The following is a 19165-nucleotide window of genomic DNA, read 5'->3' as shown; positions in this document are numbered from 1 at the left end:
TTTTCTGCCTGTAAATCAAATTACTAACAGACAGCTCTAGACACCTGCAAAATCTACAGCCATGAGGGAGAACAAACTAAGTCCAAAATTAACTTTCAGAATATTAACATACTTTTTCTACAGAAACATTTCCCAGAACAAGCAGCTCCAGGGCATGCTCCGTTTGGATTCCACCACAGAAATAAGCACATCTTATGATCTTTTGTATCCTCAGAGAGAAGGATATAGGAAATTTGAGGTTGGAAGGATGGGACTCTTTATACCTTGTCTGCATTTCTAACAAAGGTTGAAGTGGAACACATATGATCGTAACAAAATTTTGTGTCATTTTTACCATAAAAGAAATAAAGTCCTAATCCTGGTTTCATTGGAAGCAATGTATTTTGTCACTGACCAGCTGGTACACTTTTATGTTTCAACACAGCAAGTACATAACATGTATAACTTCCTGATTTCAGTGAGTTATTCATATGCTTAATTGATAGAATCACAGAATAGTAGATGTGGGAAGGGACCTCTGGAGGTCATCTGGTCCAACATATCCACTCACGGAGGGCTCCCTAGAGCTGGTTGGTCAGAACTATGTCCAGACAACTTTTGAACATCTCCAAGGATGGAGACTCCACAACCTCCCTGGGTAACCTGTGCCAGTGCTTGGTCACACTGACAGTGAAAAAGTGTTTCCTGATGTTCAGAGGGAACCTCCTGTGTTTTCAGTTTGTGCCTGTTGCCTCTGGTACTGTCACTAGGCACCACTAAAAAAAGCCTGGGTCTATCCTCTTTGCACCCTCCCATCCAGGATTTATATACATTGACGAGATCCTCCTGAGCCTTCTCTTCTCCAGGCTGAACAGTCCCAACTCTCTCAGCTTCTCCTCAAAAGAGAGATGCAGCAGTCCCTTCAGCCCAGAACTGTACAGAGCACTCCAGGTGTGGCCTCACCAGCGCTGAATAAGGAGGCAGGATAGCCTCCTTTCGCAACTGGCAATATTCCTCTAATGCAGCCCAGGATACTATTTGCTTTCTTCGCAGCATGGGCACATTGCTGGCTCATGTTCAATTTGGTGTCCACCAAGACCCCCAGGTCCTTTTCTGCCAAGCTGCTTTCCAGCTGGTCAGCCCCCAGCCTGTGCTGGTGCCTGGGGTGGTTCCTCCCCAGAGGCAGGACATTGTGTTGAACTTCAGGGCCCTGATGACCCATTTCTCCAGCCTGTCAAGGTCCCGCTGGATGGCAGCACGACCCTCTGGTGTATCAGCCACTCCTGCCACTGATGTGTCAACAGCAATTCATTCATTCATTTTAATAGGCAACAAAAAGTTTGATACGGTATTGACTTAAAAAAAAAAATCACAACAAACCCCAAATAGGACTATTTTATCATTACAAAAATTAGCAAACCTTTTTTTAATAAACATTGCTGTTAAATACAGCATCAAATTTGTTGAAATACTAACACTTCTAAGCATGGGGGAATTGAACCACGTAATTTTGTTTTTTCCAGTAACTTACAGTCACAAAAATGTATCACATGCAAGAAGCATGGAAAATCTGCAGATAAACAGAATTTCAGAACACATATTATTTAGACATTAGTAAGGCAATGAAATTTTTGTAGGGGAGATGTTCAAAATTCATTTGCATTAGCAGGTTTCAGTTTCCTTCTGGAAAATTCCCCTGCATTTCCTCTCCTACAGACTCCTGAGGTGGGCCCCGAACTGCTGCACAGCAACACCCTTTTGCCTCAGAGGCCTAACTGCAGGCTAACAAGCAACACCCGTCCCCCACCCCTGCTGACCCTCGCGGGCACATAAGGGGTCTGCCAGGGGAGGCACGGCCACCAGCAAGCCGGAGCAGCCCCCAACCCCACGGTCCCTCAGGCGCTGCCCGCAGCCACGGCCTCGACGGCGCCCAAGCCCGCCGCCCCCGCGCGCCCGGCCCACGCGGCGCCCTGCGCGGGCCGGAGCTGCGCAGGCGCAATCGCCCGTCCGTCCCCCGGCCGGGTGCTCTCTCCTCAGCGCTGATTGGGCGGGAAGGGCGCGCGCCGGCCGCGGTATGTCTCTGCGACTGTTGGTGTGTGGTTGCCACGGCAACCGGTGCGGCTCCGCCCGGCGGCCGCGGCCGGGAGGTGAGGGGAGAGCGGGGCTGAGGCAGGGACGGACGTGGGGAGCGGGTCCTGTCCCCTGCCTGTCCCTCTCCGCTTATGGGCAGGGACATCAAAGCAGCCTTCCCGTGGGGTGTGCTGGGTGGCGGGTGGCCCTTGTCGTCAGGCCTTCTGCTGCCGGGGGGCGCGGGGGAGGGGCCGGCAGTGTGAAGCCCAAGGGCTCTGGGCGTTGGGGGACCGGAGGGGACCCGCCTCGTGCAAAGCCCCGCGCTGGCAGCCTGGCTTTGCCTTTGCTGTTACTGCTTGTTTTGGAAGGTGGTCTAGGAAAGGGCTCTGAAAGGTATTTTTATTCAAAAAGCAAGAAGGAAACACACTTCTCAGTTGTTTTTTTTTTTTAAATCGGCTTTCCTTCTTCCCCCACCTTTAAAAACAGGCAAAAATAAATCCCACATGGATAAGGGGGAACTACTGAGCTCAGCTTTGCTTAGTAAGTAAGGAAGTTTCTTCTGTCTTCACAGTTCCAATCTTTGCTTTTCCTCGGTTTCTCATAAATGGAATGCTGGCAAGGAGGATTCACTGTCATGTGGCTGCATGAGCTTTAGTATTGGGATGCTTTTTGCTGTCTCCTCGGTTTTGATACACTGATGTGGGGGCATTGTGTATTGGCTAAAATACATCACGTACATGGTATTATGTACCGGCAAAAAAAGCAGCCTTTTTATTATGAGTTGTTAAGTTATATTTGTTAGGGTATTTTTATCCCCAGAACATTTATACATCCAGTTTGAAAAAAGGTGTATTGCCTTCTTCCCTCCCCCCCTCTTTTCAATTTCTAAGCTTACTTGGAACAATGGCCAGAGTTTTAAAAAAAAGTTGGTATTGTTCTGAGAGTCTCTACAGTATGCCTCAGCAAAAAACTCAAGTTTTCCACTGTGCATAAGAAAAGCACATGCAGTTGTGTGCATGACAAAAGTACTATGCAGATGTATGGAGAGTACTGTAGCTTTATACCACTTCTCACAGCCTGTAAAACCTGCTATAGAGTGATGTCTTGTCTAACTAATAATTAATGAGATGCCATTAATTAGTTCTTTATGTGCAAAAATTACTTCTGCTGTGAACCATTGTGCTCGTATTTCTTACAAAAAAGATTAAGACTAGAAATTAAATTCACTTAAGCACATTGAAACAAATCAAATATAACAATCAGTTTTAAATATTATTTAATACACTAAAAGTTTGAAAAATGACAGCAAAAAAGCAGCAAAGATTACACATGTCACTAAGTAAAAAGGGGATTAGTGGGGAAACAGCAGATTTGAAGCATACGTGTAAGCATTGTTGCAGATCCGGGGTATAAGTAGTATAACATTTTCCCTTTTTGTTTTTAAGGCATTTTATAAAACTACTTACAAGACCGCTATCAAAAGAAGCAGTAGAGCAGTTTAGCCTATTACAGAATTATGGTTCGACTAACAATGGACCTAATTGCTAAAAGCATCAGTCACAAGAATCACAGTGAAGAGGACTTTGGACAGTATGTGCGAAAAATAACTCATCTGAATTTATCAGATAAAAATATAAATGCAATTGTAAGATTTTTTTTTTCTTTATTCCTTTTATCCTGTCTACTCAAGTGTTTAGTAGTTACTGTTATGATGAGTTGTTTATAATTGCGGAGACAAGCAAAGCCAAGTTTCTATTTTATAACAGCTGTAGCTACATATAGATAGCATTTATATTGACTTGCAATTAAGCCTTAATAATACATCTGTTTGGGAACATGTTTCAGCATTCACCGCTGTTGTTGTGTGGAACACTGCTGGTACATAAAAGTGTTTAAATGGATTTTAAATGCGTGGCATTTGAAATGTGAAAATTTCAGCTGTTAATTTTTCATGTAAAACATCAGAGTGGGTGACTTACTCCAACAGCCTGCAGGGTGTTATTATTATTGACCAAACACTTTTTTTCCTTATGTGGCAAAAATCTTGTTGAAGTATTTTACTTACCTGAAACTGTGGAAATATATAGAATCTGTGTATTATCAGTATACTATTTTGCCATTAATTAATTAAAATAGAAAGTCCATATAAGCAATTACACAAGAGAGATGAACCGAGGTGTTAAAGTGAAGTGTTTCACAGAACTATTATAGAAATCTGCAGCTTTAAAACCAAATCAAACCAACCAAACAAACACATGAGAAATTTGCTATTTTGATTATTCCGTATGGTTGCTACATTGTAAAAGAGGTTTCAGGAAGTCACCAGAATGGAAATGGTGACTCCACTTTCTTACCTCTTTATCTACTTAAGAAAGAGAATATTTCAAGTTAATCATTTAAACCTGACATTTCTTCTATAGAATACAGCCAGGCTGTTGCCATTGAATCAGTAGGTGCAGGGCTTTGACAGCAGTGCTGTAGCTCTATTGGAATCTAGCTATAGTGTTCTTGGACACTTGAGGTCTGAGGTTAAAAAACAAAGTTCATATTTTCAGCAACAGTTTGAGGTTTTTATTTAAAGTTTTCTATTTATTGATAGTTACCTTTATAATATGCAAATAAAAGATGCAAGGAGGATCAGATTTTATTATTTTTAAAGGAAGTAGTAATGATACTACATACTGTTAAGTGCAACACATTTTATTCTCGTTAATACCATGTTTTTTCTAGTCTTGGGAATTTTACAAAGAGTTGTTAACTCACAGCACAATCTTTTCAATCTATCTGTGATTTATTCCTTAGATTTCAGAGGAAGTCTGAGAAAGGAAAAGGGAGTTCAGGAACAGGATATAAGCCAAGTGAGGTTAACAAATTTGGACTGGTGTAGTGGCTTTTTCAAATTAGTCAGGTTAAAATCTACTTCTTCTTTTTTTTTTTTTAAATTGCTCCCTGGGGCTTATTCATGTAAAAAATAATCCATGACCTTTTCATTTTCAAAGACTAAACGTGCAAACTTAACCCAGTCCTCCTTCCTTTGAGTTTAATAATAGGAAATTTATACAGGTTTCAGTAAGTCCTGAGTTAATTCATATCCCCTCAAGATACTGAGCACACTTTGAAACTGCTGAACCCTGAACAACTGAATTGTTGTGTATGGTGGATTTCTGCTTCAAAAGTGTGATTTCAGTCAAGAAGATTAAATAGCTTGTTCTATGTGAACAGATGCATGCAAGCAAACGGGGCTTATTCAGCCCACTCCTAGGAATGTGCACAGCCATAGCAAGTTACTAATCTGATGGGTCCATTTCATTAGGAACTGGTTCATCAGGTGCCATAGAGAAGTTTTACAGAAACCTTCATAAGAACGTGTGACCTTTTAGTTATTTAAGAGGAATACATCCGAAGAAACTTGACATTTGAGTGGAATCCTGGACTCGGAAATGTATCAAAATACATTAAGTGCAAGTTTTTGGATAAATCAGTATTCCTTTGCCAAGAAAGGAATTGGTTTGCATGACACCACTGAGGTTTGATGGAGCCAACTACACTTAACAACTGTGCTTTTCTGAAGTCCATCTGATGAAGGCAGGGAAGAGAATGAAGTCTCATAGGATGTGATGTACCTGCTGATGATGGCTGTAGTCCTTGGCTTCTGTATGGCAGAATAGTAATGACAGATTTCAGTCATAAATGTGATGATTCCAGGCACTAACTCAGCTTTCTTAGGAAGAATAGTTTGTCAAAAGTGTTTGTTAAAGGTGAAAGTGTATAATCATGCAGCAGAACTTAAATATAAAAAAAAAATCAACCGCTTCCAGAAGCAGGCAGTGAGTGAAGTCTGTGTAGCATTAATTTGTTATTGTTTATTTCAGGGTGACCTCTCTTTGTGTAAAAATCTTAGAGTTCTATATTTATATGATAACCACATCAGACAAATCCAGAACTTGGACTTTGCTTCAAATATAACACACCTTTACCTTCAGAACAATTGTATTTCATGTATAGAAAATCTCTCATCACTGAAAAACCTTGAAAAACTGTAAGTTGAAAAGAATACATTTATTTTACTAGTAGAAGAATAATTATACACTAAGAAATTAAAAAATTATATAGCCCATTAAGGTCCTTTCAGCTCTTAAATTTTGCTTTTCAAATAAAAGTAATTGCTCATAATTTTTTTGATGAAGTATTCTATAAGTAACGACATATCATCTTAACATACTTATTTACAATTAAATTATTTTCTTTTTTCAGCCATTTAATAGTAATAATTAATAATAGCAGTAATATATAAAAATGCTAAAAAACCCTTGGATCTGTTAGCTGTATGTTCTACTCATGTGCTAGGTTATTTGCTTTTTCTATTATAGTTTCCAAGTATTATTCAATAATACTTAAAAAAAAAAAAGTAATATATTGAGGCCTTGTGTTTGGTTTTATTTTCAAAGGATATTAAATCTATTTTGTGTTCTGTTCTGCAGGTATTTGGGGGGCAACTGCATCACTGTAGTAGAGGGTTTGGATAAAATAGAAGAAATAAGGGAGTTACATGTTGAAAGTCAACATCTCCCTCTTGGTGAAAAGCTTCTGTTTGATCCCAGATCTCTTAGGTCCCTGGCAGTAAGTACATTTTGAGAATTTCAATGGACTGTTAATCAGTAGATCAGTACTTGTAAGAGAAGTGATCAGGATTTGAACACTGTGTGTTTTCCTTTTCTGCCAATTCTTACAAATTCTACCAAGGGACTCCCATCCCAGTTCTCGTATAAGCAAGGAGTCCAGCACATTCTACTTCTTCATTTATTTTTGTATGAAGGATGGAAATAAGAACAAAAAGATTAAGTCAGGAAGTGTGTGGATACCTTATACCAACAGAATGTGAATAAACTGAAAAAAAAAGGGGTAGGAATTTATCACTGTTAGTTATCTTAGTCTACTTAGTAGTGAATTAGTTTGTTGGTATTTCTCTTATTTGATGGTAATGTTAGTTTATTTACTGCCTTTTGTGTTTCTCTAGAGAATGCAATGGCAAAAAAAAAGGGGCAAACAGCTTTATTTCTGGATATTAAGAGACAATCAAAAGCATTCAGGTTTAGTTCTGCAGTTTTTCTGTGTTGTGGTATGTTAAGATTTCAGGAAAGTCAGCTTTTGAAGTTTTCTTTCAACATGTTAATTGCTTCCTAAACATCAAATGTATTGTTGAAGTGATTAAAAAAAAAATAGGTTTAGTTACTAATAGATGTAGTTCTATACTAAAAAAAAAATATGTTGTTGTATCTCCCAAAGTGTAGTCAGGGCTTGATGAGCTTTTTTTGTGAAGATGAACAACTTGCTGAAAAGTGAGTTCTTCTGTTTGTGTGTATATCATAAATATTTGACCTAGCTCTAACTCCTGGTCTGAGATTAAGTAATTGAAGACATGCATTGCCACTTTCATTGAATAGATAGAAGCCATTCCTGTGAGAGCACTTTTAGTTTGTTCCTTCTATATTGGAGAAATTACAGTAGTTGAGGGACTTTATATAATTATAATCTTTGCAGGATGATAACCCACATACGTCAGTGTTTTTCAGCATCCTGGCCTAGAGTCACTAGCATTTTGTTCTTTTTGGCTTTTATTTAAGGTCTTTTGGTGTGGGTTTTCTTTTGTTTAGTTTTGTAAGAAATACTTTGCATTCTTGACCATGTAACGTCTTTGTGGAAAGTACATGTAAAAGCATTTTATTTTTATCCATTGAGTGCTAAGTGTTTGGTACCTCCTTAAGACAACACTTCTTATTTCATTATCTTCTATCTGTTTCTGGGCTTTTAATGCTGTCAGAGATGGAAGAGCCAAAAAAATGGGACCATATAGCTCTCTGTGTAGCACAAGCGAATGTTTTGATGATGACAATATCATGAATCTTTTGACAGTTTATGCACTGTGTGTATCGGGATGAAACTGGCAATTTCTGTCTGCAATGTAGATCTTGGTCAGATTTTAGAAGGGGGTTGCCCTTCGTATACACACTGCTGAAATAGACATTTTCTAACTGTCTAACGGGATTCACATAAATCCCGTATGTGGTATAATTCTAAACTCTCTAGATAAGGTGTCCTTTTTAATCTTCTAGAGATAAAAGCTTCTTCTTCCTTTTATGTGAAACTACATTAAGTATTTCCTGAGATAAAAAATAAATGTGTTTCAGTTATTTATCTAGAATGTAAAGATCTAACTTGTCTGTTATAAAAGACATTATATGTCTCACAAAACGTGCATTATTTGACTCACTAGTGTTCCAAAAAAGGGGTAAGGAATAGTATACCGAGAGGTTTGTAGGATCAAACCTTAAAGAAAAACAGCATAGTCCAAGTCCAGCTGTTAAATGAGACAGTGTGGTATCAGATATGGATTTCAGCTCTATGCAGTTCAGATGTAACCTTGGAAAAGGCAGTCATTTTCTGTGTCTATTTCATACTTCAAATGTAGTTAGTAGCACTCACAGAACTCTGTAAAGCATGTAAACATGTTTAGAGAAAACGAAAAATTATGTATTTACTAAGAATTCCTGAAATAATTGAGAAATAATCTTACTTTGCTTTGACAAAAATAAACAGTATTTTAGGACAAGATGGAAAACCAACATAAAACAATGTGTAAGTTATGTGGTAGTTGTATTTGCATGTTTCTGCTTCATATGCTTGTTCTTCCTTTAAGAAAGTTTTCTGTAAGAATTTACAACTTAACTCATTCATGGCATAAAAAAAATAATTTTCTTTTTCTTCTTTTCTTCCTCCAGAAGTCTTTGTCTGTGTTGAATATCAGCAATAATAACATTGATGAATTAGAAGAACTGGCAGTTTTGGAAAATCTTTCTTATCTTAGAGCAGTTGACAATCAAATTCAACATATGAAGGTACAAAAATAAATATTTGTTCTCTCTAGTATGGGTGATAAGAAATTAGTCAAATTCATCTAAACAGATGAGTAAAAATAAACTTTAATTCTACAGTTACTGAACCTCTAGCTTTCCAGTCATGATGTCTTTTCTCATCCAAAAATTTTGTTGAGATTAAAAATGGAGAACCATTCATCTAGGATGTCCAAATGTCCTTTAATCCTACATAAAGGGGCAATTGTGCATGTAGCTATTAACTGAGTAGTAAATGTACGGAAATTATAACTATAGTATAATATGTCCAAAATGTAGAGTTGGCGTGTATGTTTTGGCCATCTGAATGACAACCAGTGGCTTAATTTGCAAAGATGACATGGCCATTGTTTGTTCATTAACTTGAAACATTTTACCATATTACAGTTTTTAATTCTCTATTTTAATGTAAATAAAAACTGCTGCTTAGTTATCAGATCATCTAGCTGATTTTGCAGCTGTTCTAATATCAAAATAACTTTTTGCCTATTGTTACTGAAGTAGCGTAGAAAGTATTTGTCATGAAAGTATACACAAATTTCTTTCATAAATTTCTGCTAAGGAAAGACATGACTTCATAAGCAAGAGCTCTAACTTCCACAGCAGCAGCTAAAACAAATGAAATTAAAGTGGTTTTGCTCTTTCTTCTGCAGTAGTGAATGTGGTTCAAATAGAATGTTCTAGGCTTACAATTTCCAGCTTATCTTCTCAAAAAGGAACAGGAGTATTGGCCTTGTCACTTCTCATTATTTTTATAAGTTATGTCAAAAAGTAAAAGACATCATAAAGAGCAGTTAAAAAAATAATTTGTCATGCTAGTAACTGAATATCTGATTTATGTTGAACAGCATGCTGACACTGTCATTGTATGGTGGAGGCATGGAACAAACTTCATGAATGACTAATAAACACTGTTTTAGTATAAGCCATAGGCATTAGTGTTCTGCTTTTTTTGAAATATATATTTTTATTAATAAATACTAAAATGAATTGGTTTAAATCATAACCCAAATCATCAAGACAAAGCCTTGGTTAAAATAAACTCTTTCATTACTAGTTTGCGTATACATTCTATTTCTTTAGACAAGTTAACTTTCATTGCTCAGTAATTATTAAAATAACTATTATTCTTAGAACATTTAATATCTTTTACATTAAATTTGGCAGTTCTGTTCACCAATGAGGAGATGCCAGTATTTTGTGTGCATAATCTGTCAATTATCTAGGTCAATGTACTTTATTTGGACTCTTAATTTTTTATAACTTAATCTTAAAAAATGTTGAATGATGCATTTCTTTTTTGCTAGAGGATTATTAATGTATGCTGTTTCAAGCTGTGTTTTGGACTGGCAGTTGTGATTGAATTCCTATCCAAATACAATTCATGTAGCTTTTTGCTGGGTAATTAAAACCATATTGAATGTATTAGTTACATCAAAATAACAGTAAGCTTTTTTAAAATAGGTAGTATTTCCAAAGCTCCCCTTTGAAAAGGATTCATTTTCTCAATAAAACATATTAAAGGGATTTTTTTTGTCTTTTTTCTTCCTTATAAATACACGACTTCAGTTGTGATAACCTTTAAAACAAGATTGTCTTAGCCAAAGAACCTATTATTTTAAGAATGAGGATGCCAGGTCAGAAACAGTGTTTTCAGTGTCTCAAAGGAAAAAGCAGTATCTTCTGAAACAGATTAAGGAAAGGACAAGAAGACTGCATTATTCAGTAACTGTGTATATATTATTTAGTCATTATTAAATTTCATTATTTAATAATCAGAAATATCAAAGTTAATATTTACCCGAATCAATTGGACATTTGGATTTCCATGTTATATGGTCAGATTCTGAAAAATTAGGTGGTTAGCATTTGAGTTAGCTGCTGCCGTCAGTAAACTTGGATCAAGCTCTGCAAAATTTTGTGAGTGACAGTCCCGTGTGTTTTCTAAACTCCCAAGTTTTGAAAATATGGAGCAGATAGGGTATTTCTATTCATATCTTTGCAGACCTGCACAATGAATGACCATACCAATTGTATGTCTAACATACAGTGCAATGCAGCTGAATATCCAACTTCCCAGCTACAATTACTGTGTTTTAGAGGTTACATTTTAGTAGGCTCTGCTTATCAGTAATATAAATTCATATTTAAATTTTAAAAAACTGTTGAAAAAGCAGTAGGCCATGCAAAATATTAAAAGGAAAAAAAGTCAGTTTTAGGTCTATTTAAGGGGATTTGATTTACAGTGAACATCTAGCAGAACAATCTTATACGTCCACTGTTTAAAAAAAAAAAAAAAAGCTGCGGGAAGTTTTGAGTATGTTTTAATTTCTTTGCAACCCTGAACTTCATGATTCATGGCTTATGTTATTCTACAATATGATATCTGAAAGGATTTTAGGGGGTATACAATTCTACTACATGTACTTAATTGCTTCTGCTGGCTGAAACTGTACATGCAGCAAAGGCTCTTTCATTCCTACATAAGCTGCCTCCATTCTCCTCCCTCTTGCTGCTCTGCTTTCAAAACTCTGCTGTATACCTCTTCTTCATGCCAAAAGCTCTGTCCCCTGTTTTCCCATTCCTGCTACGCAATCGCTGCCATCAAGAACATCCCCAGGAATGTCTGGCATTGATCAGAGACCATAGCGTGCTGCTTGACAGAGAAGTGTCAGAGGGCTCTGTACCCCAGCTCTGCTTCACCCAGTGGGAAGAGAAGCTGTAGGGGAGCCATCCACGTCTGAGCAGGGCTGGTCAACAGCAGTGACCTGTGTAGCAAAGGTAGATGGCAGCAGGAATAATATGGAACCTTTGAAAATGAGGGAAACCTGAAAGGCATAAGAAATGCATAAAATACAGTCTTCTCATGTAGACTTTTCACACTTTTGTATAATTTATAGCTAAACATTTGTCTCAGTTTTTTCACATTATTATGAAAATGCTTACTCCCTCACTTTTCAACAATGCCATGTTGATTTCAGCATAGTTGAAAATTAGGGGTAGCAAATTCAAGCACATAAGGTTCTGGCTAGTTGAGGGCACTGTCAGCATAATTAACAGACATCAAGGCATATGACCTTGTTTCACATGACTGAAGTTTATATAATGTAGTCTGAACAGTAGACAGAACAAAATTATTTTTCTCAATTCATACAAAATAACTTACTATGACTATCTACCACATGTAAAAAGCATGTCAGGTCAGTTATCAATAATAGAATTGATTTTAACAGAATTGGCTTTTCTTTGTTTTCTATTGCTTGCTATTCCATTTATCTTATCGAGCTTCTGATTTACTTTAGTCAGGTTCACAAGGACTTCTAGGCTGCAGTGTATTTGGGTTGGAATACTAAGGCAATTCTTTACAAAGACTATTCCTATTTAAAAAACCCCACAGATATTGCTGTTTACAAAAAGCCAACGTATTATTCATTTATTAATTACTTCAGGTTTTGGGAAGATTATGACTTGTATGAGTATTTGGATGGATAGAGACAATACAGCTAGAAATACCTATAAAAATCTGTATTTCTTAAGTCTTTAATTTATTCAACCTCTGCCCAGTATTGATTATGACAAGAGGATATCACAAAAGATGAATTCATTCGCTTCAGAATTGAGTCAGGAACAAGAGAAAAATTATAGATTTTCTCAAATAGATTATGACAGGTAATCAAAATGGTGACAAATTGCTGTCTGTAGATGTAGTTAGGGCAGTTGGACTAGACGTTTCCGATAAAAACTGGAGCATACTGGTCAAATACCAATTCTTAAATGGCCATCGTTAATTGGTAAGAATGTTACTGCCAGCACTACAGCTGCTTACTAAGGCACTTGCCCTTCCCCCTCTCCCTCCTCCAATGGAATATAATTTGCTCGTCAGTATTTTGTAGCAGACCTCAAAGTGATAGCATGACATGATCATTTATCAAACGGAGACTGCCCAGAAGAGTGTCTGGTCCCTTTAGTACAGCTTATTGAAAGGCTCGAAGTGAAAGCACTTTATTAGAGACAGGAAGGCAATGAACAACTAGAGCGTATCGAAAGGGTAATCATATTTCAGCACAGGATTAGTGTGCTCTTAGATAAACATACACTGGGGTAAGCATGTTCTGGGTCATTTATCAAGTAAGTAACAGCTAACAAAAATCTACAGGACTCTGTATACATTTATCAAAGTTAAACTGTATACGTTTTATTTCAGTAATAGACAATTTTGTATTGCAAAAGTATTACTAGAAAAAAATCTTCCTAGTGAAATCTAGAACACATTACAGATTTCAATGACAATGCCTGAATACTCAGGTAAGAATAAATAAATACACTTGCTAAATGCTATTTCTTTTTTAATAAGCCTGGCCTAAAATATTTTTCCCCTAAATTGTTGTGTTTGTGATTAAGTGTTAGCATCTAAATAGTGGGGGTTATCATACTGCTATTCTGATACATGCTGATAAAGCTTTGCTGTGTAATATTATGAGATGTATCAACATTTCTTAACGTGGGCTGGTCCTCAGAGTTTCTCGCATTGTTTTATCAGTCTTCCTCCTCACAGAACCAGACTTCTGCTCTCTACTTTTCTTAAAAAAATGTTATCATCACTGGATAACAATAGGTGATAGATGATATCACCGTCATCATTGATAGACAAAAGATTATATAGTTTGGAGGTGTGAGGCTGTGCTGCCAATTCCTCTTCCATGTGATTTTTCTAAACATGTATTATATAACCCATAGAATATTCCCAGGAGGATTTTCTACCAAGGGAGTAGAGCCTGTAAAACCAGAATTCCCCCTGCTTGCGCTACCCAGGTGATTTTTTAAATTCAAAGGAGCTATGAGGTATCTACACCACAAGATTCACAAGACACTTCATTATTGGCATCAAGCTACAAAATTCTACAGACTTTGTAGTTCAGAATGTGTCACATCATGATTAGTAGATTTTTTCCAAATTATTACAACTGTAGAACATAAATTCTCTCTTCTCTTGTATTCGTACAGATTGTTTTGAATCCCCCCTCAAGCTTTTCACACAAATAAGGAAGCCTGTCAAGAATGACAATTAAGAGAAATTTTGAAAAGAAAGTATTTCAGAAAGTAGAGTATCTGAATAGAAAGGACCAATCTGTTAAGCTTTGCATCCTTTTAATTTGAATTTATTGTATTTTAAAGACAGAAGAAGTTTTATCTAGGTCATACTGCCCTTGGGTAACCAGACAGAAACCCAGATGGAGAAAGGTATATTTCAGAAATTTCATTATTCGGGCCAATACTATAACTGACCACCCACAGTTATTTAGGGGGAGATCACTGTTTCTCCTTTAAAATACAGCTTTACATACATAAAAAGCCAGAGGCAGTCTACTGTGTTTTCCATGATTTTTAACTCTATTTAGTCAGTTCTCTGTGAAGTATTTATTCTTCCACAAATTTTTTAAAATCTAACCAGACACTGATACTGTAAGGGCTCTGTGAGACCATGGGGATGCATTAACAGACATTACATATCAGACAAATTTTTTGGCTGGTAATTCCTCGGCTTTAGGTGCTTATGAGTGGGATTGTAGTGGTAATTTTCCATAGCTGGCATTACTGTATCCTTAAAAATGCATTTTCCAACAGCATCACCATTTCTTCTGTGCAATTATGATACATTCAGGGAATGCTACATATCACTCTATTTGAAAAAGCACATTCTTAATGTGTATATTGATACATTAATATTCTCATTGAAGTTATTTCTGTGTGCAGGAGTTGGGCCTGGCTGAACGAATCACATTACTATTGATTTTTACTCTGGAGGGGGGGAAATAATCACAAATGTTCTATTCTTGTATCAATTGCAGGATTTGGAGGTTGTATTAAACAAATGGACAAAGCTACGCAGAATGGATCTTGCAGGAAACCCCATCTGCCACAAACCAAAATACAGGGACAGGATTGTAGTACAGTCACGAACTTTAGGTAAAAAATAAAACTAACAGCCAGCCCCAAAACCCATCCATAACCCTCACTGTTTAGAAAAATAACTGATAGATTAATCATTCTTGAATTGTACGATGCATGTAAACATAACTACTGCCACAGATATTTATGTTAAATTATAAATTTTAAATTTATTTACAGGTAATGTAGCTAAAACCCCTTATGCAATTAACCCCACAAACAGTGTTGCTTAGCTTTTGCTATTAATAGTAGTAATCATTCATGTTACAATAGACAATTTGTGAGATTGCTGTAAGACTGTGACATTTTTGTGTTCATATTCCAGATGTTGTGAAACTGATTTTCAAAGATAAATTTAGTCTACTAACCTATCAGCCTGTAGTAGTTGCATAGGCATTTTAGTTGTACAGTTATAGTTGTACAGGTCGTACCTTACTGTGTTTCAATTTGTTATATAACATTTTTCCTTAAAAACCGTTTCCACTTATGTAATGAACATACTTGTTAATCTTAACCTTATTGTGATGCAGTTTTGAGATAATTTTAGCATACGAGGAAGGAACTTAGTCTTCTATATGTAAGTATTCATACTGTAGAAAGAAGTAAAAAATATGCACAATTTTTACTTTTTGGGATAAAGGTGGCAATTACCTTAAAAGTTGTAATTACAGAACTAGTTTTTCTTTTTTCTGAGAGTACAAAATATTGGTCAGTATGAAAAAGGAAAACCCTGTCTGCACAATGAAAATAACTGTGCCTTAGGACAGTTCTAACACAACCTAAATTTGTGGCCAAATTAGGTATTTCGTTTGGTCTGACTCAAAAATGAAGATGCAACCAAGGAAACAGAGCATAAGTTTTACGTCACCTATGCAACTAAAGTTAACCTTAAAGAGCCAAATCTGTCTGTGTGCCTTCATGATCAGTAGGATTCCTTGATTGCCAAGACGTGTAGTTTCTCTCTCTTAAGCTGTATAGTTTGGGGGGGGGGGGGGGGGGGGGGGGGTTGGGGTGGTGGTGTACCAAAAGACTAAAAAGAGCAAAAGAGTTTTGAAGAAAGCAAATGTAGAACCAGTATGCATTACATACAGCTTTGTACAGCCTTTTAGTTAACTTCGGGTATCACAGAAAGTATTCTCTTTGACAGAATCCCTTGACGGGAAGGAAATTAAAGAAATGGAAAGACAGTTCCTAATGAATTGGAAAGCCTCCAAAGCTGCCAGGAAAAAAAACAAAGAAAGAATGACAAATGAACACACAGCAGATCTACATTTTTGTAAGCAAACTAATTACTTCATGCTTATTTGCAACATTATGGAAACAAGAAAATAGCAGCCAACAGTAAATACACTAAGAATGAGACTTGTACTGGTGGTGAGACCAAAACACAGGAGTAGAAAATGAACTTTTTCAATATAAAATTTAATCTTAGCACTCGCTCATGTGGTGGTTTTTCCTCCCATCCCAATCTCCCAGAGTTACGGAAAGAAGTAGCTAGTACATTTTGAACGTTTGTAAGTACTCATGATTACTTTCCATATTTAAAAAGAAAAAAAATTGTTGAGCATTCTAGAATAAATATGCATGAAATACATCAGACTTGTAAAATCTATTTGTTGATACTTATTTGATGTGTAAGTTGCCAGTCCTCGTAAAGGCCTTCACAAGATACATGTCTAGCAGAAGTAAAAAACTTTAAACTTGGAAAGGAAAAAACAAAGCCTTGGAGGAAAAAAAGCCTGAAACCTAGAAAAAAGGCAACATGTTGAAGCAAGAAAAAAAGTTAGCTTTGAAACTCAAACAAAACCTGAAATAAACTTGGAATTTTTTAAAAAATGGTGGCCTGGGGATGGTTGTTACTATAGAGTAGGTGGCAGATTAAAACATAGATGACTTAACAGTACGTCTTGCCATCTTGCAGGATTTGGAAACAGATGTTGGACTTTGAATTACTCAGAATGGTTTGAGTGACCACATTTATAAAATAAAATTGGTGGCAGTTACATTGTTGTTTTCAGAAGATAAATTGTGATAGGTAAATTGGGGAAGAAAGTATGTTCTTTATAGCCATACTATCTCAAATTGTTAATTCATGAAATCTCATGGAGATCTCATGGTTATTTTTGAAGGCATGAAGTGAAAAGCACTCAACGTGTCAGCCTCAGCCCCAACAAAGCTGCAGTCTGCTCAGTGTTTAGAAGCCATATGCAAATTGCAATGGTTCTGAAAGTAATATTCTGTCTTCTGAATAACTACGGATATAAGGAGGTGCTATGCAATTGAATTTACTCCCTTCCAAATAACTCTACCTGAATGGGAATACCTGCTTTAATATTCACTTTCATCAGTGTTTGCAGCACTTCCCGTAATTTCATACAAAGTTTTCCATTCTCAAGTATCAAACTTGAGGCATTTTACCCTAAGGGTTATTACACTGTTTTCTATAACAAGGTATATTGGAACCTGTGATCAATCATACTGAATATCAAAATAGATACGGTTTGACTTGGGATATTGAATTAATCCTTTTTTCTTTGTTTTCTGCAGCTGACTTTGAAACATCTTACCCTATTCTTCCCTTTCACTACAGTGACTTTGTGAAAGAAAAACCACATTTTTTAGTTTTGTCTGAGATGCACAAAGTTAAAAGAAAACCTCTGCCAAGAATCCTGGGGAAAAAAAGGTTAGATGAAAACTCAGGTATGTTCCTCAGACATCTTCCTCTTGAGTTCTCTTGGTTATTGCTTGTACATACAGCTCTTACTGATTCAGTTAGAAAACGAGTATATGAAGGTAGAATTTAATCTGAAATCAGTTTCAGGCTTTTTTTAGCCATGTTCTATTTATTGTTTTTATTTCTTTGCAAGACAGGATAATAGATTTCAGTTTCTGGTTATAAATCAGTAGACTAGCTAATAGCAAGAACTTTCCTCCAGCGTTAGTATTTTCTGTCATATGCATTTGATTGTAATCTTCCTCAAAGGTAAAATAATAGTGAAGTTATTTCTTGGCAGTACAGTTACTGTCAACAACATTGGTGAAGGCTGATCCCATGCATGCAGCCATACGCAGGAGAAGCAATCGCTTTTCATCATTATAGCTTACTTCCAACAGACATGTTTCAGCATATTATACACTTGATTATCATTTTCTTGTAGCATCAGCTCAAGGTCATCAAGATGATCAAGAAAGAAAATCACATAAGCAGCTTTGTGAACCATAATGCAACTGTTTGGGGAAATAAAATCTGCCCATAGGGGTCTGCAGTTTGGGACTTACAGTTTTTCCAGCTTTACCTGTAGTAATGGTTTAGTTCAGTATTTGGGACCTAATATCACTGCTTCCACATTTTTAATGCTACTTTTAATCTCACTGTTTTATTATTTATCAGCTGTACTAGCCAATAAAAAAATCATCATTTATGCAATGCTGTAGATAAAATAAATAAATAGATTCAACTGCTACAGGTATTCTTTTGTAACTGAATTACTAAATGCAGTGTTTTATTTTACATTCAACTCAGAATTTATTAGTATGTTTGAAAATTTAACTGAGCAACATTTAATACTATTTCATTCTTGACAGTTTCCCACTTTCCATTCCATCAGTTCTGTTCCTTGTGATTATTTGTCCTGATTAAAAATAGCTGCCTTTCCCTTTGAAAGGGAAGAAGTATTACAAATCCCAAAGCTGCTGTCTTCCAAAGTATCATTTTTGTTCTTCATATGACAATGTATATATTCTGGTATAAAAAGAAAATTAACTCCTCATATATGTACCCATTCTTGATTTTTTTTTTCCTGCATATAACAGTGGAGAAGTTTAAAAACAAGAACTGCAGGAACAATGCACTAGTTACCACAAAATAGTACTACTGCATGATTCTTTTCCAGTGAATGGTCAAGGCTTGTGAAATTTAGAGGTGTACAGGCTAATACTCATGCCATACAAATACTTTTTTTTTCTTTTAATTCCACAGTAAAATTAGTTTGTCCACATGCTCAGTGTTCTGTCAGCTTGCAGTTCATCTTTATTAGCATTCTGTCTTTTGGGCCAGGCTGAATAAAACTATGCTTTTCATTTGCTATTCCCTTTAGTCCTAATAAAGGATGGAACATGCATGTACAGCACCTCCCAGAAAGATGTTTTCTTCATTTTAAGAACTTCTACTATCTCTGTTGAGATAAAGCATTCTGATTCTACTCTACTATGTTAAAAAGCTGTCCAGTTGTTGAGCTGCTTTGCTTGACAAAAGT

The 19165-nt window shown here is 36.4% G+C and overlaps 1 protein-coding gene across 2 annotated transcripts; it reads left to right on the top strand.

Annotated features, from left to right (window-relative positions):
• The first annotated feature begins 2022 nt into the window (after positions 1-2022).
• PPP1R42 (protein phosphatase 1 regulatory subunit 42) lies at positions 2023-19165 on the top strand. Of its 2 annotated transcripts, XM_040587248.1 has the most exons (9): positions 2023-2126; positions 3495-3694; positions 5922-6088; positions 6531-6669; positions 8829-8945; positions 14810-14927; positions 16057-16185; positions 17457-17609; positions 18068-19165. In XM_040587248.1, the coding sequence occupies exons 2-9, from the start codon at positions 3566-3568 to the stop codon at positions 18130-18132; spliced, it is 1017 nt and encodes a 338-aa protein (XP_040443182.1). In that variant the 5' UTR covers positions 2023-2126; positions 3495-3565; the 3' UTR covers positions 18133-19165. The 2 variants fall into 2 exon arrangements, with proteins under 2 accessions (XP_040443182.1, XP_040443181.1); XM_040587247.1 differs by lacking the exon at positions 18068-19165 and having other exon boundaries at positions 17457-17781.

The sequence above is a fragment of the Falco naumanni genome, chromosome 3, assembly GCF_017639655.2.
Source record: "Falco naumanni isolate bFalNau1 chromosome 3, bFalNau1.pat, whole genome shotgun sequence".
Lineage (NCBI taxonomy): Eukaryota > Metazoa > Chordata > Aves > Falconiformes > Falconidae > Falco > Falco naumanni.
This window is presented reverse-complemented; position numbering and strand designations above follow the sequence as displayed.

What these genes read in the sequence shown, in the direction of transcription:
- PPP1R42 (XM_040587247.1), top strand. Translation starts at nt 3,566, where the DNA reads ATGGTTCGACTAACAATGGACCTAATTGCTAAAAGCATCAGTCACAAG. An exon ending in CTGAAAAACCTTGAAAAACT is followed by an intron (nt 6,089 to 6,530) that starts GTAAGTTGAAAA and finishes TCTGTTCTGCAG; the next exon opens with GTATTTGGGGGGCAACTGCA. An exon ending in ATCAAATTCAACATATGAAG is followed by an intron (nt 8,946 to 14,809) that starts GTACAAAAATAA and finishes TATCAATTGCAG; the next exon opens with GATTTGGAGGTTGTATTAAA.